The sequence below is a fragment of the Hemiscyllium ocellatum genome, chromosome X, assembly GCF_020745735.1.
Source record: "Hemiscyllium ocellatum isolate sHemOce1 chromosome X, sHemOce1.pat.X.cur, whole genome shotgun sequence".
Taxonomy (NCBI): Eukaryota; Metazoa; Chordata; class Chondrichthyes; order Orectolobiformes; family Hemiscylliidae; genus Hemiscyllium; species Hemiscyllium ocellatum.
Genome location: NC_083453.1, coordinates 2,963,138 through 2,988,072, shown reverse-complemented (window position 1 = coordinate 2,988,072; position 24,935 = coordinate 2,963,138). Strand labels below are relative to the sequence as shown.

The 24,935-nt window shown below is 46.2% G+C and overlaps 1 protein-coding gene across 1 annotated transcript in view; it reads left to right on the top strand.

Annotated features, from left to right (window-relative positions):
- LOC132805734 (bridging integrator 2-like) overlaps nt 1-24,935 on the top strand; it is a 112,882-nt gene that overhangs the window by 10,229 nt on the left and 77,718 nt on the right. Inside the window, exon 2 of the mRNA XM_060820954.1 lies at nt 24,844-24,924. Coding sequence (XP_060676937.1) covers nt 24,844-24,924 — 81 coding nt within the window. The remainder of the gene's footprint in view (nt 1-24,843; nt 24,925-24,935) is intronic.

The window sequence follows — 24,935 nt, the reverse complement described above, 5'->3', positions numbered from 1 at the left end:
ACACCACCCCCTGCAATTTCCCCTCCGAGTTGCACGTTAATACAGTCTCTCACCATTTCATTTTGCCATTGTGTTTATGTGGTGAGGCCAGTTGAGTTTCTGGTGAGTGATAGTCCCCAGGATGTTCATAATGAGGGATTCAATGATGGTAACAGCATTGATTATCAGAGGATGGTGGTTAGATTATCTCTTATTGGAGATGGTCATTGTCTGGCACTTGTGTGGTGCGACTGTTGCTTATCCCTGTATATTATCCTGGTCTTACTGCATTTGGACACGGACTGCTTCAGTATCTGAAGAGTCGCAAATGGTGCTGAACATTGTGCAAAGACCTCCACTTCTGACCTAATGATTGGGGGTGGGTGGGAAAGGTCATTGATGAAGCAGCTGAAGGTAGTTGGCTCTAGGACACTACCCTGAAGAACACCTACAGAGATGTCCCGGAGATGACTGACCTCCAGCAACCACAATCATCTTCCCCAGTGTCAAGTATGACTCCAACCAGCGGAGAGTTTGCCCCCAAATACCCCTTGATTCCAGTTTTGCCAGGGCTCCTTGATGCTGCACTCAGTCAAATGCAGCCTTGATGTCAAGGGCTGTCCCTCTCACCTCACTACATGAGTCTGTAAAGAACTCTTGTGCCCAAGGGCCCTGGTGGAACCTGAACTGTACATCGGTGAGTGGTTTGTCAAAGCACTGCTGATGTCATACTCTGTGAGTTTGCTGATGATTGAGAATAGACTCAAAGGGTGGTGGATTGGGTTTGTCCTGATGTTTGTGGACATGGTGTTACCTGGGATATCTCTAGGCAATCAACACTGTTGGTGAAGTGGTCAGTTTCTTGCTACTGTCATTGGGAGGGGGTGGCTGAATGAACAGCTATGTGGAAAGACTATGCTTGAGCCTCCTCTAATCCTCACTTATCTGGGGCAAAGCAGCCATTCCTCTGTTGGTCCTGGATCCAGCTGGATTTATCTACCATCAACCAGCTCCTGAGGTACTCCACCTGGGTTTTATTTGTTGGAGTGTTGACAATCTTAGAGACCTTCTATCATTCATGTAATGAGAAGTCTATGGTCCCTTGTACCCAACCTTTAGACCTTCTAATCAGCTTCATATCAGCGTGGAAAATTACCTTGCTCAGTGTCAAAGTTCTAACGTGCTTAATGAAAGGAAGAGAGTGTTAGGAAGGGTTGATGCTTCCTCAGCACAATTCAGGACTCTTGTACTCAAAGTAGCTCCACCTTGTTAACTTCTCTCAATGTCAAGAATTCTTTCTGCTGTGTTGAACGGAATACCAACATTATACAATACTCCCATTTATGTTCACTCCCATCTGTGGGATGTGGGCGTCACAGGCTAGGCCCAGTATTTATTGCCCCGTCCCTAGTTGCCCCCTTGAGAAGGTGGGGGTGAGCTGCCATCTTGAACCACTGCAGACCATGTGCTGTGGGTTGACCTACAATGCCCTGAGGGAGGGAATTCCAGGATTTTGACCCAGCGACACTGAAGGGACGGTGATATATTTCCAAGTCAGGATGGTGAGTGACGTGGAGGGGGACTTACAGAGGGTGGTGTTCCCATGTATCTGCTGCTTGTCCTTCTGGATGGAAGTGGTCATTGGTTTGGAAGGTGCTGTTTGAGGATCTTCAGTGTATCTTGTCACGAAATAGTCTCCAGGAAGGGTTGGAAGTGATGGTATTTCCTGCAAGCTTTGTCCAACTGGTCTACCTGTTGAATGTCAATCTTTGAACCTGGAAAACTGAATGATATTTGTCAATTTTGACTAATCCTGAATTGTGGGGCAATGTCTCCTTTCCACTTCAGGGTGGTTCAGTCGTTAAAGTGTGAGTTGCTTTTCTCTGTAGTCTGTATTTCCAAGTGAGCAGTAAATTGGTAATGTATTCATACTGAGAGGCTGGAGAATAATTTCTCCCATCATAGATGTTCAGCCATTGGGAAAAAAGCACCGAGGGTGGCAAGGTCACAGAGTGTACCCTGGGTGGGGGATCTCAATGTCCACCACCAAGAGTGGCTCAGCAGCAGCAGCAGTGTTACTGACCGAGCTGGTCAGGTCCTAAAGGACATAGCTGCTACCCTGGGTCTGCGGCAGGTGGTGGGGGAACCAACAAGAGGGAAAAACATACTCAACCTCATCCTTACCAATCTGCCAGCTGCAGATGTATCTGTCCATGACAGTATCAGTAAGAGTGACCACCACACAGTCCTTGTGAAGACAAAGTCCCACCTTCACATTGAGAATACCCTCCATCGTGTTGTGTGGCACTATCACTGTGCTGAATGGGACAGGCGCCAAACAGATCTAGCAACTCAAGACTGGGCCTCCAGGAGGTGCAGTGGGCCATCAGCAGCAGCAGAACTGTACTCCAGCACAATCTGTAACCTCATGGCCCAGCATATCATTGAGAGGCAAAGTCTTCATATTGTCTGTTTTGGGAGTGGGTTCAGGCAGTTTGAGGATTGCGATGTTTGTGTGTAAAGTATTGCAGACCTGTGGAGTTTGCATCTAGTTTAGTCCCCTTACTTGAGGAGGGATATTGTTGCATTGGAGGCAGTTCAGAGAAAGTTCACTAGATCGATTCCAGAATTGAGGGTTTTGTGTTATGAAGAGAGCTTGAGCAATTTCGGCCATTACCCACTAGAGCTGAGGACAATGAGAGGAGACTTAATTGAGGTGTGTAAGATGCTGAAGGGGATTAGCAAAGTAAACGTAGAGAGGATCTTTCCTCGTGGGGGGCAATCTAGAACAAGTGGTCACAGTTTTAGGATAAGGAGTGGCAGATTTAAAACAGAGCTGAGGAGAAATTACTTCTCTCAAAGGATTGTGAATCTGTGCAATTCACTCCCTTAGAGTGTGGTGGATGCTGGGATATTGAGTAACTTTATGGAGGAGAGAGACAGCTTTTTAAAGAATGACAGATTGAAGGCTTATGCAGAGCGGGCAGGAAAGTGGAGTTGACGCCAAGATGAGGTCAGCCATGATCTGTACTAAATGGAAGAGCAGGCTCAAGGGGCTGAATGGCCTCCTAGTCATATGTGCTTAACCCCTTTATGTAAAAAGTGAGGTCTGCAGATGCTGGAGATCAGAGCTGAAAATGTGTTGCTGGTTAAAGCACAGCAGGTTAGGCAGCATCCAAGGAACAGGAAATTCGACGTTTCGGGCCAGAGCCCTTCATCAGGAATTTTCCTGATGAAGGGCTCTGCCCCGAAACGTCGAATTTCCTGTTCCTTGGATGCTGCCTAACCTGCTGTGCTTTAACCAGCAACACATTTTCAGCTCTTAACCCCTTTATCACCTGCTCAACAATGTCTGGCCTGATCAGCATGTTCCAGACCTCATGACCACCTTGCACAGTCACAGACTTGATACGATGTACAGCACAGAAACAGACCAACCAATCAAGCCTCCTTCCATCTTTTCTCATCCAAAACTACCATTGTACGTCTCCATCCCCTTCTCCGTCCTTTACCTGTCAAGTTTCTCCTTAAACATTTTTGCATTTTGGCCACTCCATGCGGGAGCGAGTCCCACATTCTCCCCACCCTCTGGGTAAAGAAGTCTCTTCTGAATTCCCTGTGGGATTTCTTGGGGACTCTCTTATTGATGGCCTCGACTTCTGCTCTTCCTGAGGAGAGGAAGCACTCTCTCTGCATCCACTTGGTCAAAATCTCTCATCATGTTTCAGACCTGCCCTCACCTCCGTCCAATGTGAGAAAGACCTAGCCTTTCCTGACATGTCAAACCTTCAAATTTCTGCATCTGTCCTTGTAAATCCCTGTGCCCTTTCCAGTGCCTCTCTATCTTCTTTCTAATATAGTAACCAGAACTACAAGGCGTACTCTAAAGTGTGGTCTAAGCAAGGTTCAATACAAGTTCAACAAAACCTCTAATTCAGGCAAATGAAGGTGGTGCTTTGCTTTGGAGGGCTTGGTCTCGCTTCTGTCGGAAGGATGTTGCTAAACCCAAAAGGGTTCAGACAAGATTACGAAGAACATTGCCAGGGTTGGAGGGTTTGAGCTATAGAGAGGGGTTGAATAGGCTGGTGTTGTTTTCCCTGGAGTGTCAGAGTTTGAGGGGTGACCTTATAGAGGTTTATAAAATCATGACAGGCATGGATAAGGTAAATCGACAAGGTATTTTCCCTGGGGTGGGGGAGTCCAGAACTGGAGGGCATAGGTTTAGGGTGAAACGGGAAAGATCTACAAAGGACCTAAGTGGACAACGTTTTCACACAGAGGATGGTGAGTGTGTGGAATGGGCTGCCAGAGGAAGTGGTGGAGGCTGGTACAATTACAGCATTTAAAAGACGTCTGGTTGGGTATATGAATAGGAAGGGTTTAGTGGGATATGGGCCAAGTGCTGACAAATGGGACTAGATGAATTTAGGATATCTGGTCGGCATGGATGAGTTGGACTGAAGGGTCTGTTTCTGTGCTGTACTACACTATGACTCTAAGTCTTGCAGAATTGACTTGTTACCATAATTAAAGTCAAAAATCACACAACACCAGGTTATATTATAACAGGTTTATTTGAAAGTACAAACTTTTGGAGCACTGCTCTTTCATCAGGTAGCTCAACTTTGTCCATGCCAGTCCAACACTGGCACCTCCACATCACAGCAAAATGCAGGCGATGAAAGGGTAGCACAGATACAAAATTGGATAAGGGACAGAAAATGGAAAGAACTGATTTCGAATTTGGTATTTGGATCCCGACCCATTTTCATGGTTGTTAACAACCGGAATCTCTGCGGATGACTCAGACCTTTTTAGCACGACAAAGAATGTGCAGGGTAGTGGGAGAACTTAGACAGGGCGAAAGTGAGGACCGCAGATGATGGAGATCAGAGTCAAGATTAAAGTGGCGCTGGAAAGGCACAGCAGGTCAGGCAGCATCTGAGGACAGGCTGGCAAAATGGGTGGACTTATGCCAGATAGAAATTAATGCAGAGCAGTGTGAGATGGTACATTTTGGTGCCAAGTATGAGTTGAATGGTGACATTTTAAAAGGGGCACAGGAAATGGCGGGATGGGGGAGGGGGCGTGATGCATACAAACCTTTCAACGTAGCAGGACAGGTTCAACAGGCTGTTAAATGAAAGCAAATGGGATCCTTTGTCATATTAAGAGAGACAGAGTTTAGAAATCATGCCAACTGTTTCTAAACTGTTGGCTAGATCTCAGCTGGTGTGAGATGCCATGGTGAGAGGGCACAAGAAGAGGGTTGAGGGGTCCCGGGTCTGTGGAGGGACTGGAGAAGTTGCTCTTCTCGGGGTAGAGAAGGTCAAGGAGAGGTTCAATAGAAACTCTCAGTAAGGACATTGCTGGCAGTTGTAGGCAAATTCTTGACCTGATTGGAAGTTGGCTGAGCAGAAAGAGACAGAGAGTAGGGATAATGGGCCAGCCCGAGAGCCGGCACGATGTCGAACATAGGGAGCTGTGTCAGGATCCTGACTGTTCACTGATCTGATTAGTGACTGAGATCAAGTCTCAGATTGTTCCTCGAATCACAGACTGGTTCTCATCTGGATTTCGAGTCTTAGAGGTATACAGCACAGAAACAGACCCTTCAGCCCAACTTGTCCACGCCAACAGGTTTCCTGAATGAAACCAGTCCTGTTTGCCTGTGTTTAGCCCATATCCCTCCATAACTTTCCTATCCATGTCCACATCCGGATGCCTTTAAAATGTTGTAACTGTACCAGCCCCCACCACTTGCTCTGTCAGCTCATTCCAAACACGCACCACCCTCTGTGTGAATAAAGTGCCTCCTTAGGTCCCCTTTAAATCTTTCCCTTCTCACCTTAAACCCTCTAGTTTTGGACTCCCCTACCCCAGGGGACAAGGCCTTGGCTATTGACCCTACCCATGCCCCTCAAGATTTTATAAACCTTGATAAGGTCACCCCTCAGCCTTTTGATGCTCCAGGGAAAGCAGCCCCAGTCCTCTCCTTATAACACAAGCCCTCCAGTCTCGGTAAAAACTTTTAAGCACCCTTTGCAGTTTAATAACATCCTTCCCATAGCAGGACGACCAGATATATACACAGTAATCCAAAAGTGGCCTAATCAATGTCTTGTGCAGCCATAACATGACCTCCCAACTCTTGTACTCAATGCTCTGACTGATGAAGGCAAGCATACCAAATGCCTTAACCGTCCTGTCTACCTGTGATGTCAGGTTCAAGGTGCTGTGTGCCTACACTCTGAGGTTGCTCTGTTCAATAACACTCCCACTAACTGTCAAGTTAGCTGGTGAGCCCACTGCAGCATGCACCAGAGTGAAAGGTTGGAGGAGCAGCTTATTTGTTTCCTGGTCACAGAGCCTATTCATGGAAGGTGGCAATACTTTTAACTATGGGAGCCCTATGAATGAGCTGTATATTTGTCAACCAGTGAAACAGGAGTAGGGCCCATGTGAAATGCCCTGATCCTGTGTGTGTGGCATTTCAGGTCAAAGTTAGTGCAGAGAATGTGCCCCTTATGGGCTCCACAGGTTGGGCCCCTCCTCCCTGAACATTGATGGTGGGACAGAAAGTCACGTGCCTAAATGACACAAAGACGGACAACATTGTAAACCCTGAAGCTGAAGATATTGACAGATAAGGGAATGAGCAAGGCTGGAAAATGGATTGAAATGGAAGAAAATGTGAGCTGATCTGTTGTAGACCAAAAAGGGTCAAACAGGATCCTTTCGAAAAGCTAGAAACAGTGGAGGAATGAAAAACCCTTGGAGATCCAGGTATCAGAATGGTACTTGGGCTCCAAAAACTAAGAGATGACGAGAGGGTAAACAGACTAGGGTGGTATCCTTTAGGTTTAGAAGATTAAAGGTGACTTTAGGGCAGTTAAGGGAAAAGGGCAGCACAGTGGCTCAGTGGTTAGCACTGCAGCCTCACAGCGTAAGGGACCCAGGTTTGATTCCAGTCTGTGTGGAATTTGCACATTCTCCCCCGCGTCTGCGTGGATTTTCTCTCACACTCTAAAGATGTACAAGTTAGGTAGTTTGGCCATGGAAAGTTGTCCATAACATCCAGGACGTGCAGGCTAGGTGGGTTAGCCATGGGAAATGTGGGGTTAAGGGTAGGGGGATGGGTCTGCATGGGGCGACTTTCGGAGGGTCGACGTGGACTCGATGGGCTGAATGGCCTACTCCTATGCTGGAAGGATTCCTTGTTTTAACCGAAGCTTTCAAGACACCAGAGGAAACCTAGCATAAATAGAAAGAAACTACTCCTGCTGTTCGGCTAAATCGAAGATATAGGGGACAGAGTCTGAAAATTAGAGCCCAAGATTTCAGGCATGAAATTGGGCAGCAGTTTGACCAACAAAGTAGCGATCGAAATTTGCAAGGTTCCGAGGCCAGAGGAATTGTAAACTTTCAAGTGGTGATTGCTGCATTTCTGTCGACTGAGGGGATGAAGGGAAGTGGGGTTCAGTCACAGATCAGCCTGGATCTTAAAGATTGGCAGGACAGCAGGACAGGCTCCCGGGGCTAAATTGGCTACTTCTGTTCCTGTAACTTCAACATCTTGAGCAGCTTTCGAAGCAGGAACCAAGGAGAAACTCTTCCCACTGGTTGAAGGGTGAAGATAACCAGAGGACAAACAGAAAAAGAAAAAGTGGCAAAAAAACCAAAGATGACCAAAGCAAATGTTCTTTTTTTTCCCCCTCAGTGCGTTGTTATAATTCAGAAAGAGTGGTGGAACTTACGAGGATGAATTGGATGAATCGTAGAAGGGGTAAGTTGAAAGAGCATGGGTGTAGACAGCTCTTCCAGATGGCCACAATGGGCTGAGTGGCCATGGCATCATTCTAGGATGCTATGGTCTTGTGAAAGGCAGACGCTCAGCCCCTGAGGTTAGCTGCGAATGGCCACCTTTGACATCAAGGTAGCGTTGGATGCGCTTGACCATGAGAAACCCAGTAGAGTGGAAGTCAATGGGAATCGAATGAAAGAGTCTCCAGTTACTGGAATTCTACACAAAAGCACATGAAAATGGTTGTGGCGGTTGGAGGTCAGTCATCTCAGCTCCAGGACATCTCTGCAGGAGTTCCTCAGGGTAGTGTCCTGGGCCCAACCATCTTCAGCTGCTTCATCAATGACCTTCCCTCCATCATAAGCTCAGAAATGGGTATGTTCACTAAAGATTGCACAATGTTCAGCACCATTTACGACTCCTCAGATACTGAAACAGTCCGTTTGCAAATGTAACCAGATCTGGACAATATCCAGGTTTGGGCTGACAAGTGACAAGTGATGTTCATGAATCCTCAGATTATGAAATGGTTCATGTCTGGTTGGCAGAAAACAGAGAATATGAAAAAATGGGTCTTTGTCTTATTGGCAGGATGGAATCTCGCGGGCGTCTGCACGAGGGCCTCAATGTTTTCCAACTGACATCAATGACTGAGACAAGGGTAACCCAAAGAGATGTGTCTACATTTGCACATGACCCAATGGTAGGGAGGATTGTATGGTATGAACATGACAATAATAAGGATGCTGACCAATATGGATAGGTTAAGTGAAGAGGGCAAAAATCTGGCAGATGGAGTATAATGCAGGGAAAAATGTGGATTTGTTCATTTCAGCAGGAAGGACAAAGGAGCAAAGAATTAAACACTAGCGACAGTGAAAATCTGAGGGAAAGGAGGGATTAGGTGTTACATAAAGTTAGTTTGCAGGTACAGAGCATAATTGAGAAGGCAAATGGGGTGCTGTCCTTTTATTACAGGAGGAATTGAATATAAAAGTGAGAATGTTATGCTTCACCTATGCAGGGCATTAGCGAGACCACGTCTCGAATACTGTGTGCTGTTTTGGTCTCCTTATTTAAGGAAGGATGTTCGTGTGTTGGAAGTGGTTCAGAGGAGGTTCACTAGATTGAGACCTGGACCTACTGTGGCTTTGTCTTATGGACAGTTTGGGGTTTGTTTCCACTGGAGTTCAGAAGAGAGAGAGGTTACTGATTGACATGTCTGGACTTGATACTTTGGACATGGAAAGGATGTTTCTTTTTGTGGGAAGCAAGAAACCCATTGAATAATGGAACAGACCAGAGGCGCTGAATGGTCTACACTCATTCTTCAATAGATTTAGACCATGGTATACAACAAAGTATCATTACCTCTAAACAATGCAAGTTACTCATATGTGATGCCACAAGCCTTGCACAACACTTGAGTCTCTATCTGCTGAAACTATGTACCACTGAAGAGATACACAATCTAAATGGCAGAGACAAATTCTTCTGTCTTTTCTGTCAGACTGACACAGGTATTATTCTATTATGGGGATGAGAACACTCCAATCTTGCAATGAGAAAGACATCAGATACTTTCGCAAGCCCTTGGGGATAGACAGACGTATCTCACTGTCTTTGAAAAGCTCTGAAGATACCACCAGCTTTTCTGTTGCTTTTTGGACCCTATTCCATGTTTTGTTGGAGTGTTGCCAATCCTCGAGATCTTTTGTCATTCATGTAATGAAAGGTCTATAGTCCCTTGTACCCAACCTTTAAACCTTCTAATTAGCTTCGTATCAGCATGGAAAATTACATTGCTCAATATCAAGGTTCTAACGTGCCTAACGAAAGGAAGAGAGTGTTAGGAAGGGTTGATGCTTTCTCAGCACAATTCAAGATTCATGTACTCTGAATAGCTCCACCTTGTTAACTTCTCTTGATGTCAAGCCTCTTGGCCAGATTGAATGGAATAATCTTCAGGGAATGCTAGAAACAGTGGGATTTGGTGCAAGCTTTCTCGAACTGATCTACCCATTAAATTCAAATCTCGGACCTAACATCCCTCAGACACCGAATAGTATCTGTCAGCTTTACTGAATGGTCACCATTCTGAGGTTAGGTTCTGATTCACACCAGTCACTGTAAGTAAGCCTGCAGGGGGCAGCAGGAGGTGGCGAAGGTCAATGGAATGTTGGGCCTTCATAGTGAGAGGGTTCGAGTACAGGAGCTGGAATGTCTTGCTGCAGTTGGACAGGGCCTTGGTGAGACCACACCTGGGGTATTGTGTGTAGTTTGGGTCTCCTTATCTGAGGAAGGGTGTTCTGGTGATGGAAGGAGTACAGCAAAGGTTTCCCAGACTGATTCCTGGGATAGCAGGACTGATGTATGAAGAGACTGGATTGGTTAGGACTGAGCTATTTTTAAACAGCTTATGTTGTTTGTTGTCTCAAAAAATTGGTCATTATATTGAACTCTGCTAAAAGTGATCTCTCCATTGAGGGGAGGTGATGGCGTAGCGCTATTTACCAGACCACTAAGCCAGAGACCCAGTAAATGTTCTGGAGATCTGGGTTTGATTCCCATCATGGTAGAGTGTGGAACTTGAATTCACTGAAAAGCTAGAATTAAAAGTCTAATGGAGATGCTACAACCATTGAAAAACCCATCTGGCTCATTAATGTCCTTCAGGGAAGGAAATCTGCCATCCTTATCTGGTCTGATCTACATGTGACTCCAGACCTATAACAATATGGGTAACTCACAATTGCCCTTTGAAATGGCCCAGCAAGCTACTCAGTTGTACCACTGTGCACAATCAACAGCTCCAGAGCTGTATGGATTCTTTTCTTGCTTCACAGTATGTGGATGTCACTGGCTGGACACCAGCTGAGATGACTGACCTCGAACAACCACAACCAGCTTCCTATGTGCCAGGTATGACTCCAACCAGTAGAGAGTTTGCCCCCTGATACCCATTGATTCCAGGTTTGCCAGGGCTCCTTGATGCCACACTCGGTCGAATGCCGCCTTGATGTCAAGGGCTGTCCCTCTCCCCTCCCCTCTGGAGTTCAGCTCTTTTGTCCATGTTTGAACCAAGGCTGTAATGAGGTCAGGAGCTGAGTGACCCTGGGGGAACACAAACTGGGCGTCACTGAGCAGGTTATTGCTGAGCAGGTGCTGCTTGATAGCACTGTTGGTGACCCCTTCCATCACTTTCCTGATGATCGAGAGGAGACTGATGGGGACGGTGATTCTCTGGGTTGGATTTGACCTGCCTTTTGTGTACAGGATATACTTGGGCATCTTTCCACATTGGTGAGTAGATGCCAGTGTTTTTACTATACTGGAACAACCATATTTGTCATATTTATGATCATCCTTGTTTGAAGTCACTAAAAGTGGAATATAGGAACAAGAGTGCACTGTTCATGCTGGGGATCATCAGTCAATTAGAAATTTGATCAAGCTTGATGCATATGTCAACTCTATATTTTAACTTCCTCATGGGACAATGCTCATGTTAGATCACAACTCTCTTAGATTGGACCAACATTACAGGTTGATCACAACTTTCCCTGATTGGATCAGTATTAGTGATTAATCACAACTCTCTGACTGGGTCCATATGATTGATGGGTTATACTCTCACCTAGTGGATCAAACATAGCCATGATCACAGCTCTCTCTGTCAGCTTGAAGCTCTGTACTGACTGATAGATTGAAGATGCAAATTGTTTTCTTCATTCATAGGGTGGGGGGGGGGGGGGTGTGCCACTGGCTGGACCAGCATTTATTGTCTGTCCTTAATTGCCCTTGAGAAGGTGATGGTGATCATGGCTTTGGAAGGTGCTGTCTAATGAGCCTTGGTGAATTTCTGCAGTGCATCTTCTGGATGGTAAACACCGCTACTACTGAGCGTTGGTGGGGGAGGGAGTGGATGCTTATGGATGTACTGCCAATCAAGCGGGTTGCTTTGTCCTGGATGATGTTGAACGTCTTGAGTGTTGTTAGAGCTGTCCCCATCCAGGGCAAGTGGGGAGTATTCCATCACCCTCCTGACTTGCGCCTTGTAGATGGTGGGACAGACTTTGGGAAGACAGGAGGTGAGTTACTCACTGCAGGATTCCTAGGCTCTGACCTGCTCTTGGAGCCACTTTATTTATAAGGCTAGTCAATCATAACCCCAGCATGTCGATAGTGGGGGTTTTAGCAATGATGATGCCATTGAATGTCAAGGAACAATGGTTAGATTGTCTCTTATTGGAGATTGTCACTGTCTGGTATTTGTGTGGCATGAATGTCACTTTTCAGCCCAATCCTGGATATTGTCCAGATCTTACAGCATTTGAACATGGAGTGCTTCAGAATCTGAAGACTTGTGCTCCAGAACTTGCCGCTCCCCCAGCCAAGCTGTTCCACTTCAGTTACAACACTGGTATCTACCCGACAACATTGAAAATTGCCCAGGTTATTTCTTGTACATAAAAAGCAGGACAAATCCAACCCGGCCAATTGCCGCCCCATCGGTCTCCTCTCGATCATCAGGAAAGTGATGGAAGGGGTCACCAACAGTGCTATCAAGCAGCACCTGCTCAGCAATAACCTGCTCAGTGACGCCCAGTTTGGGTCCCACCAGGGTCACTCAGCTCCTGACCTCATTACAGCCTTGGTTCAAACTCTCTGCTGGTTGGAGTCATACCTGGCACATAGGAAGATGGTTGTGGTTGTTGGAGGTCAGTCATCTCAGCTCCAGGACATCTCTGCAGGAGCTCCTCAGGGTAGTGTCCTGGGCCCAACCATCTTCAGCTGCTTCATCAATGACCTTCCCTCCATCATTGCGGGGACGTTTGCCCATGATTACACAGCTCATGATTTCTCAGATACTGAAACAATCTGTGTCTATATGCAGCAAGATCTGGGCAGCATCCAGGCTTATGATACTAAGTGGCAAGTTGTATTCACAGCATTTCCAATAAGACACAATCTAACCACCACCCCTTGACATTCAGTGGTGTTACCGTCCATGATTCCCCCACTTTCAATATCCTGTAGATTACCATTGACCAGAAACTGAGTTGGACAAGTTATAAGTACATTGGCTACAATTGCAGGTCAGAGGCTAGGAATCCTGCAGCACATACCTCGCCTCCTGACTTCCCAAAGCTTGTACACCATCAACACGACACAAGTCAGGAGTGTGATGGAATACTCCTCACTTGCCTGAATGCGGGCAGCTCCAACAACACTCAAGAAGTTCAACACCATCCAGGACAAAACAGCCCACCATATCCACAAGCATCCATTTCCTTCACCACCAATACTCAGTAGCAGCAGTGTGTACCATCTACAAGATGCGCTGCAGAAATTCATCACAGATCCTCAGACAGCACCTTCCAAATGACCACTTCCATCTAGAAGGATAAGGGCAGCAGATACATGGGAACACCCAGCCCCTGCAAGTTCCCCTCTGAGTCCCTCACGATCCTGACTTGGAAATATTTCGCTGTTTCTTCACTGCACTGGGTCAAAATCCTGGAATTCCCTCCCTGAGGGCATTGTGGGTCAACCCACAGCACATGGACTGCAGCTGTTCAAGAAGGCAGCTCACCCCCACCTTCTCAAGGGGGCAACTAGGGGTGGCCAATAAATACTGGGCCAGGTGCTACACATGAACGAATGAAAATAAGTTACTTGTTTAGCGATATCAACCATTTTTCTTGGCTTTGTGAGTAGCTACGTGCCTTGCAGAAAATTCATTCTGATCCCAATGTCTCGTCAAAGGTTTTCAAATCAGAACGTACTGCTTTGCCACTGTGATTCCTTGTACATTGTCTTTAAATTATATCTGGGCTTTATTCCAGTGAGGCCCAATCGCAGTTTAAGATCTTCAGGTACTAACTGATGGCTTTGAGTTTCTGATTATCTCAAAAATCCCAATTTTGCTTTTGGAACTGCTTGTATCATTGTGTTGTTAGTCCAAAAGACCTTCTGTGATTCATTTCATGATGGGGAATGTAATGAGAGGTCCTTAGTCCCTTCTACTCAACCTTTAAACTTTCTAATCAGCTTCATATCAGAATGGAAAATTACTTTGCTCCCTGTCACGTGCCTAATACAAGGAAGAATTAGGAAGGTTTGCTGCTTCTTGCACTATCAGGACTCTTGCACTCTGAAGGTTGGAACTGGAACAGCTCAGAGCAGGGAACTCTGTTGCCATATCATCATATTATTACTGTTCATAAATATTACTCAGAAAGACTTTGAGGTCTGGCCTTAACTTGCAGGAGGAATGGAAGAATCCACACACAGTTGACACACCAATCCATAGGAGACTTTTATTTTTCTCTCTCAAGGCGAAGTTGAGAGCCACGAGCGAATACTCCTGAGGAGTCTTCTGAATATTGCATGTTAAAGACTTATCAAGAAGGGAAGGAAAGTGAGAAATCCTGTCAAGTGTCTTTATGTTCACAGTACCTTCCTCTTTTGCTCTCAGCAAAGGACTTACGCAGGCAGTGATTCCTCCATCATCAACGTATCTAGCAACTAGAGTTACAATGCAGTGAGTGAATAGGGTTCAGTCAGAAACTTTGAGCTAGCGACAGAATATTTGTGGCCAACTGTGCTCATTTACCTAACAGAAAAGGATTGTGAACCATTATGAACTTTCATACATTGAAAGATTGAGTTGGGATCCATGATTAACATTGACCGAATGAGAGAGAGAGAGAGATGTGATCAATCACTCACATTGATCCAACTGGGGAGAGATATGATCAACCACTGATACTGATCCAATGAGAGAGGGAACAAGAGAGGGAAATGTGATCAATCATTGACATGAATTCAATGAATGGGAGAGAGATGTGATCAGTCACTGACATTGATCCAATGAGAGAGAGATATAAGCCTGATCACTAACATCGATCTAAAGACAGAAATCAGTGATGATCAATCACTCAAATTGATCCAATAGGAGATATATTTGGTCAATGACTGACACCTAATGAGAGAGAGATGTGGTCAACACTGACATAGATCCAATGAGAGAGTGATGTGATTAATCAGTGATGATGACCCAATGAGAGAGAGAGATGTAATCAATCACTGAAACTGATCCAGTGAGAGAGATGAGATCAGTCACTTACATTGACCAATGACAGAGAGAGAGAGACGTTATCAATCACTGACACTGACCCGTTGAGAGAGACGAGACTGATTATTGACATTGATCAGATTTCTCTCTCATTGTAACAATCACTGACATTGATCTAAATAGAGAAATAATTGATCGATCGCTCTCATTATTCCAATGAGAGATTATATGATCTAAGGTTGAGATTTACCCAATGAGAAAGACATTTGATCAATCACTGAAATTGATTCAACAAGAGATTGATCATTCACGTTGGTCCAAAGAGAGCAAGCACTGATCAATTAGTGACATTGACTAATGAGAGAGAGAGATGTACTGACAGTCACTGCAATTGACAAAGTGTGAGTGAGAAATGATCAATTATTGCCACTGACCCAATGAAAGGAGATGAGACCAATTATTGACATTGATCCAGTGAGAGAAAGATGTAGTTAATCCATGATATTTATTCACTGAGGGACAGACACTGCCAATCACTGATGTTGGTCCAATGATTGAGAGAGAGGAGGTCAACCACTGATATTGATCCAGTGAAATACAGAATTGATCACTGACAATGATCCAGTAAGAGATAGAGAGTTCTGATCAATCACTGACATTGAAAAGAGAAATAGGTGACTAATCACTCACATGGATCCAAAGAGCAATATATGTGATCAATGACTGACATTTACCCATTGAGAAAGGAAGATGTGATCAATCACTCACATTGTTCCAATGAGAGAGAGATGTGATTAATCAGTGACATTGACCCAGTGGGAAAACGATGCGATCAAAGACTGACACTGATCCAATGAGAGAGTGAGATGTGATCACTCACTGATTTTGCTGGAACGAGAGAGAGATGTGATCATTCACAGACGTTGATCTGTTGGCAAAAAGAGGGAGAGAGGTATGATTAATTAATGATATTGATCTAATGAGAGAGACATGTGGTCAGTGAAATCGATCCAGTGAGTGAGATGTGACCATTCACTAACATTTATTCAATGAGAGAGACGTGATCAATCACTGGCATTGATTCAAAAAGAGAAATAGGTGATCGATCACTCACATGGATCCGATGAGAGATAAATGTGATCAAAGCCTGACATTTACCTGATAAGAGAGAAATGTGATCAAGCATGAACATTGATCCAATGAGAGAGAGATGGGAACAATCGCTGGCATTGACCAATAAGCAAGAGGGATATTATCGATCACTGAAATTGTCCAAATCAGAGAAATATCTGATCAAACGCTGACATTAATCCGATGAGAGAGAAATGTGATCAATCTCTGACGTTGAGATAATTAGAGAGAGATGTGATCAATCCACTGACATTGATCCATGAGAGAGAGAGAAAGAGAGAGGATCAGTGACATTCATCCAATGAAAGAGAGATGTGATCAGTCAGTGACAGTGATCCAATGAGAGAGGCACGTGGTCAATCACTGATTTTGACCCAATGAGAGGTGTGATCAGTGAAATTAATCCAATGAGAGAGAGATGTGATCATTCACTCATGTTGATCCAATGGGAGTGATGTGATCAGCTACTGACACTGATGATATGAGAGAGAGATTAAGTCACACACTAATCCAATGAGAGAGAGTGATCTAATCAACCAGTGACATTGATTGAACAAAAGATGTGATCATTGTTGTGGTTCTGTTCGCTGAGCTGAGAATTTGTGTTGCAGACGTTTCGTTGCAGATGTGATCATTCACTGACAGTGAACCAATGAGAGTGAGATAGGTCAATCACTGACAGTGATCCAGAGAGAGATGTGATCATTCCCTGACATTAACCTAATGAGAAAGTGATGTGATCAATCACTCAAATTGGTCCAATTATAGAAAGAAGTAATCACTCACTGACAGTGATCTAATGTGTGTGAGAGAGAGAGATGTGATCTATCACTGCCGTTGATCTAGTGAGAGAGAGAGAGATATGTGGCCAATCACTCACATTGATCCAATAAGAAAGCATTCTGATCAATCACTTACATTGACCTTATGATGCAGAGGTGGGTTCAATGACTATCGTTGAACCAATGAGAGGGAGAGAGAAAGAGATGTGTTCAAACACTCATATTGATCCAATGTGAACTGGATGCAATCCATCACTGACCTCGACACAATGAGAGATAGATGTGATAAAGCAGTGAGCTTGATCCAATCAGAGAGGGATGTGAACACTTACCATGATCCAGAGAGTGATGTGATCATTCATTGACATTAACTTAATGATGGAGGGATGCAAACAATGATTAACATTGAGCCAATGAGAGAGAGAGAGAATGAGATGTGATCAGTCAATCATATTGATCCAAAGATCAATCACTAACATTAACACACCAAGAGAGAGATATGATGAATGGAGAATGCAGAGGAACATGCCAGCAGCAGCACCAGGCATTCCTGAAGATGAGATGTTAACCTGGTGAAGCCACCAAACAGGGTTACTTACACGCCAAACAGCAAAAGCAGCAAGTGATAGACAGAGCTAAGCGATTCCATAACCAATGGATCAGATCTAAGCTCTGCAGTCCTACCACATTCTGCAAACAAAAAGGCTGAAGCTTTCGCGGCAATCTTCAGCCAGAAGTGTCGAGTGGGTGATCTATCGCAACTTCCTCCAGTGATCCCCAGCATTTCAGATACCAGTTTTCAGCCAGTTCGATTCACTCCACGTGATATCAAGCAACGGTTGGAGACACTGGATACTGCAAAGGCTATGGGCCCTGACAACATTCCAGCAATGGGACTGAAGACTTGTGCTCCAGAACTTGCTGCTCCCCCAGCCAAGCTGTTCCAGTACAGTTGTAACACTGGCATCTACCCGACAATGTGGAAAGTTGCCCAGGTATGTCCTGTACAAAAAAGCAGGACAAATCCAACATGCCCAATTTCCACCCAATCAGTTTAGTCTTGTTTATCAGTAGAGTGATGGAAGGTGTTATCAAGGCTGCATTTGACCGAGTGTGGCATCAAGGAGCCCTGGCAAAACTGGAATCAATGGGTATCGGGGGGCAAACTCTCTGCTGGTTGGAGTCATACCTGGCACATAGGAAGGTGTTGGTGGTTGTTGGAGGTCAGTCATCTCAGCTCCAGGACATCTCTGCAGGAGTCCCTCAGGGTAGTGTCCTGGGCCCAACCATCTTCAGCTGCTTCATCAATGACCTTCCCTCCATCATAAGGTCGGAAGTGGGGGATGTTCACTGATGATTGTACAGTGTTCAGCACCATTCGCAGCTCCTCAGGTACTGAAGCAGTCCATATTCAAAGACAACATGATCTGGACAATATCCAGGCTTGGGCTGACATGTGGCAGGTAACATTCGCGCGACACAAATGCCAGGCAATAAGCATCACCAATAAGAGCCAATCTAACCACTGACCCTTGACATTCAATCATGTTATCATCACTGAATTGTTCTTATTTGTGGGACATGGGCGTCGCTGGCTAGCCAGCATCTATTGCTGAACGGAATGGCTTATCAAGCTATTTCAGAGAGCAGATGAGTGTCAGCCACGTTGGCCCCAGAACATTAGCTGAATTTCCAGATTAACAGACTGGCAATAACACCACTACGTCATTGCCTCCTCGAATCTCTCAGCATCAACATTCTGTGGGTGGCACTGCTGCCTCACAGCACCAGGGACCCGGGTTTGATTCCAGTCTCAGGCGACTGTCTGTGTAGAGTTTGCACATTCTCCCTGTGTCTGCGTGGGTTTCATCCGGCTGCTCTGGTTTCCTCCTGCAATCTAAAAATGTGCAGGTCAGGGTGAACTGGCTGTGCTAAATTGCCCACAGTGTAAGTTATTAAGTATGGGGTAAGTATAGGTTAGGGGAATGGGCCTGGGTGATTGCTGTCTGGAGAGTCAGTGTGGATTTGTTGGGCCGAAGGACGTGTTTCCACACTGTAGGGATTCTAATTCTAATTCTTACTGTTGACCCGAAGGTCAACTGGATCCACCATACAAAAACAGTGACTACAAGAACAGGTCACAGGCTAGGAATACTGCGGCAAGTAACTTACCTCCTGACTCCCCAAAGCCTGTCCACCATCTACAAGGCACAGGGGAATACTCCCCACTTGCCTGGATGGGGGCAGCTCCAACAACACTCAAGAAGCTCAACACCATCCAGGACAAAACAGCTCGCTAGATTGGCACCACATCCACTCCCTCCACCACTGATGCTCAGTAGCAGCAGTGTGTACCATCTACAAGATGCGCTGCAGAAACTCACCAAAGATCCTCAGACAGCACCTTCCAAACCCACGGCCACTTCCATCCAGAAGGACAAGGGCAGCAGATACATGGGAACACCACCCCCTGCAAGTTCACGTCCAAGCCCCTCACCACCCTGACTTGGAAATATATCACCGTTCCTTCAGTGTTGCTGGATCAAAATCCTGGAATTCCCTCCCTCAGGGCATTGTGGGTCAACCCACAGCACATGGACTGCAGCTGTCCAAGAAGGCAGCTCACCCCCACCTTCTCAAGGGGGCAACTAGGGACGGGCAATAAATGCTGGGCCCAGCCAACAAAGTCCATGTCCCACCAGTGAAAAACAAACCACTGAAATTGATACACTGAGAGAAAGATGTGATCAATCACTCATATCGATCCAAGTATAGAACTACGTGATCAATCACTGACAGTGACGATAGAGAGAGAGAGCGTAAGATGTGGTCACTAGCAGACATCAATTCAATGAGAGAGTGATATATTCAATCACCGACTTTGATCCAATGGAAGACTTAAGAATCAATCATGAAGAACGGACCAATGAGAGAGAGTTGTGATCAAACGGCAATGTTGGTCCAGTATGAGAAGGATGTGACGAATTCCTATCTTAGGACCAATGAGAAGGATTTGTGATGAATTCCTAATGTTGGACCAATGAGAGAGTAATGTGATCAGTCACAAAGATTGGTCCAATGAGGGAGTTCTGATCAAGCTAACATGATTAATGATCATGAACATTAATCTAATGAGATAGAGTTCTAATCCACCATTAACATTGCACATTGCAACATCGGAATAAGAAGAGGCTACGTAACGCCTCAAATCACTCAATGAGACAAGGTCTGAACGGTGATCTAATCACATAATGTCTTCACCCTAAATCCCTTACATTTGGTTAACAGGAAATGATCAATACAATTTGATAACGAACAACCAATCGGGTGTCAATGCTGTTACAGAAGTGTGTTCCAAATTTCTGTCATCTTTTGCATACAAAAATGCTGAACTTCATTCCAGAAACATCTGGCTCCAATATTTAAACAATGCTCCCTCAGCCTTGCTGTTGTAAGCAGCCTGGTGACTCAGTGGTTAGCACTGTTACCTCACAGTGCCAGGGACACAGGTTTGATCCTAGCCTCAGGTGACTGTCTGTGTGGAGTTTGTATGTTTTCCCTGTGTCTGTGTGGGTTTCCTCTTACAATCCAAAGATGTGCAAGTTAGGTGAATTGGCCATGCTAAATTGCCCGTAGTGTTCAGGGGATGTGTATTAGTTCGGGTAAATGTAAATGAATAGGGTAGGGGAATGGGTCTGGGTGGGTTGTTCTTCGGAGGGTTGGTGTGAACTTGTTGGGCCAAAAGGCCTGTTCCTACAATGTAGGGATTCTATTCTAGCAGAAATATTTTCCCTCCAGTTTCCCTGCCTGTTCCTCTCAGTGCCTTCTATACGCTGAGCTAAATTGCGGGCAATATAACCATAGTCTGTGTAATCTCTCCTTCCAATCTTGGGAATCCAGGGAGCATTGTGGTGAATCAGACCGCATTTCCCTCGAAGATTAATCTATCCTTCCTAAAATGTGGTGCTTAGAACTGTGTGCTGTACTCTAGGAGTAATCTAATCATAGTGTGCAGGTTAGGTGCAGTAGTCAGGGAGGAATGGGTCTGGGTGGGTTACTCTTCGGAGGGTCGGTGTGGACTTGTTGGGCCGAAGGGCCTGTTTCCACACTGTCGGGATTCTAGGATTCTGTTCCTTAAGACATAAAGGCCAGAATTCCATTTACCTTTCTGAATATTTTCTGGACCGGTTTGTGACATTTTAATGACATCTATACCTGGACTGACTCCCCCCCCCCTCCCCCCACAAAAAAAAACTGTCGCTTTGGGCCTCCAAGGTTTGTAGATTTTCACCATATACAACATATATGCCATCCCTTTTAGATCCAAAATGGCTGACCTTACATTTTCGTGTCTATTTGCTATTTCTTTCTCCATTCATTTAACCTCTATCGTAATGCAAGTTTTCATTGCTGGAAACCCCCTTCCATCTTTGTGCTGTCAACAAATTTAGATTTGCCCTTCCCAGGTGCATCCCTGGTATACTGCTTATGGCAGCACCTTGTCCAATCTGCGCCTCAGCGCCTTGGCCCAGAGCAGGTGAGGATGGCAGTTTCCTTCCCTGAAGGGCATGACTTGACTTACCTGATTTGAACAGAAAGTTGACAATTAAGCATTCCCTGATGCTTTCACCATGGCATCACCCCGACCAATTGGAGTTCCGATTGCCTACTAATCAGCAACCTTTTCTCATGCAGTAGAAATGATCATTCCCTGTCAGATTTGACATTCTTGTGATTCTCTCCTGATGTGTACAAGAGGGAAACTTTGATGGCATATCCTGATTCGCAGCAGTACTTTAGATCTGGAGAACCAAGTTTGGTTTGGATAGCTGTCTATCCCATCATTGTGACAGAATACGGTGAAGAATTGAGGTTTGAACACAGATCAGACCTTTGTGGGACACCACAAGTCACATCTAGCTGATTAATGACTCATTATCCTTCAGTCTCAAGAAAAGGGACTGATCATTTAGGATCAAGATGAGAAGAAATATCTACACTCAATCTTTGGCCTATCAGATTGCAGGTGCTCCACTCTTGAATATATGTAAAGTGTTGGGTGACACTAGGCCAGCATTTATTGCCCATCCCTAATTGCCCACAGGCAGTTAAGAATCAAATGCATTGGTGTGGGTCTGGAGTCACATGTTGGCCCAGAGGTTGGCACTTCCCTGAAGGGCATGAGTGATCCAGATGGGCTTTTCCAACAATCAATTTATGGTTATCGTTAGACATTTAATTCCAGATATTTGTTGAATTCAAATTTCACCAACCAGGGAGACTTTCGACACAGCCAAATAACACATTTTGTCGAAGGTGAAGTTAATGAGCTTGAGCATGTCACAGAACTGATTCTGAAGCTGTTAGATCTTTGTTAAGACATTCTTTGTTAAGTCCAGGCACCTTCCCTTCACCCCTGTTCCTTCCTGCCTTGTCTACCCAAGTTGCCCTGTGCAGTTAAAAAGGAAATGTATTCAGAAAGTGCCTTAGTTTCTGTGTGTACTCTGACAGTTTTGTTGCCAGTTCAGTTTTATCGAACTGAAACACACTCTACTTCCCCATGTGACTCAGAATTCCGCATGGTAGCCCTTTTAGAACTCTTGGCAGTCAGCAGGAATTTGGTTTGCTTCCTTGAGAGAGAAGAATCCCGCAGGGAACTCTCAATCGGAATAATAATCAGTGAATGTATTGCTCGTCGACTCTGCTTCAAAACATTCAATCTGTTTCTCGATTCTACATAATAAGCGCTATGCTTGGAATATCATTCCCCTCTCCTAATCCACCCTTCCTCCTCTCCCAATCCTCCCCTCCACCCTCTCCCCATCCTCCGCTCCCCCTCTCCTAATCCACCCTTCCTCCTCTCCCAATCCTCCCCTCCACCCTCTCCCCATCCTCCGCTCCCCCTCTCCTAATCCACCCTTCCTCCTCTCCCAATCCTCCCCTCCACCCTCTCCCAATCCTCCCCTCCACCCTCTCCCAATCCTCCTCTCCACCCTCTCCCCATCCTCCGCTCCCCCTCTCCTAATCCACCCTTCCCCCTCTCCCAATCCTCCCCTCCACCCTCTCCCAATCCTCCCCTCCCCCTCTCCCAATCCTCCCCTCCACCCTCTCCCAATCCTCCCCTCCACCCTCTCCCAATCCTCCTCTCCACCCTCTCCCCATCCTCCCCTCCACCCTCTCCCAATCCTCCCCTCCCCCTCTCCCAATCCTCCCCTCCAACTTCTCCTAACTCTCCCCTCCCCCTCTCCCAATCCTCCCCTCCCCCTCTCCCAACCACCCCCTCCCCTTCTCCCAATCATCCCCTCACCCTCTCCCAATCCGCCCCCTCCCAATCCTCCCCTCCCCCACTCTCCCAATCCTTTCCTCACCCCCTCCCAATCCTCCCCTCCCCCTCTCCCAATCCTCCACTCCACCCCTCTCCCAATCCTCCACTCCACCCCTCTCCCAATCCTCCACTCCACCCCTCTCCCAATCCTCCACTCCACCCCTCTCCCAATCCTCCACTCCACCCCTCTCCCAATCCTCCACTCCACCCCTCTCCCAATCCTCCACTCCACCCCTCTCCCAATCCTCCACTCCACCCCTCTCCCAATCCTCCACTCCACCCTCACCCAATCTTCCCCTCCACCCCCTCCACCCCTCTCCCAATCCTCCCCTCCCTCCTTTTTTGAAATCTTCCCCTCCCCAATCTCCCATTACTTCCCTCCACCCCTCTCTCAATCCTCCCCCCTCCCAATCATCCCTTCCCCTCACCCAATCCTCCGCTCCACCCCTCTCCCAATCTTCCCCTCCCTCTCTCCCAATTTTCCCCTCCCTACCTCTCCAAAATCCTCCCCCTCCCATTCCTCCCCTCCTCCCATTCCTCCCCTCCCTCCCCCAGTCTTCCCCTCCCCCTCCCAGTCCTCCCTCCCCTTCCTGCCTCTCGCAGTCCTCCACTTGCCCCCTCTCCCAGTCCTCCCCTTCCTACCTCTCCCAGTCCTCTTCTCCGCCCATCTCCCACACCTCCCCACCCCCTTCTCCTCCCCTTTTACTTCCCTCCCTCCCCCTCCTATTCCTCCCCTCCCCCTTTCATTCCTCCCCCTCCAATTCCTCCCCTCACCCCACTTCCCATTCCTCCCCATCCTCATTTCCCATTCCTCCCCTCACCCACCTCCCATTCCCGCATTATCCCACCTCCCCTTCCCTATTTCCCATTCCTCCCCTCACCCCTCTTCCATTCCTTCCCCTCTGTTCCTTCCCTCCCCCACCTCTTGCATTTCTACCCCTCCCACACTCTCCCATTATTCTCCCCTCCCTGTCTCCCATTCCTCCCTTTGCCCCTCTAATTCCTCTTTGATTTAGCTTGGGGTCCTGCCCCGACTCCCATTGGATTAAAGAGCGTTCGGTATTGTGGATAATCATTGTTGAAATCCCAAACAGCATGAGGAGTGGAACATGAATCCTCTCTTGTATGTCCTGCTACAAATCTCGCAAGGCAGCTAGATTATGCACACCAAGATCCAACAAAGGCCAGTGACTTTCAGTGTGGTTTCTGGCGTCCTTGTTAACTGTTTTCACCAGGACTGCAGGTGAATTTCTTGCCCTTCCAATATTGGCACCATTTATTCCCTGATTCAGTGATACTCCACTAAATAACGACACCTCTGACAGTCTAGAATCTACTTGCAGAAGGGCAAGGATCCAATCAAATCGTCTTCTTCAGAAATGGTAGGGCTGATTTTATTTTTTTGGCCCTTGCTCCTGAGGAATGCCCAATTCCTGGTGGCTAATGGGACAAAGACATGCTCCACTGGCATTTTGGGTGTTGATGGAGGTATTCCAAAAGAGTGGAGCCATTCCTGGACTCCCACCTCAAGCGCTCAGTGTGACTGCTAGCTATGCGCCCAATGATGAGAGTATTCGCCAGCCTATAATCCTCCACCACTCAGAGGGTGTACGTGAGTCCCAGAGCAGCCAATGATTTTGGGTAAGAATTATTTCCATTTCTCTTACCATCCCTTCCTACTCTGATGTGCAGCTGCTGAAATGTAGCGGGTGCTGAACCGAACTTTACTTTTCTCCTTCAGGTTCTCCAGAAAATGGGCAAAACCATGGAAACAAAAGATGAACAGTTTGAGCAGTGCGCAAACAGCTTCAACAAACAACAGGTACCATACCA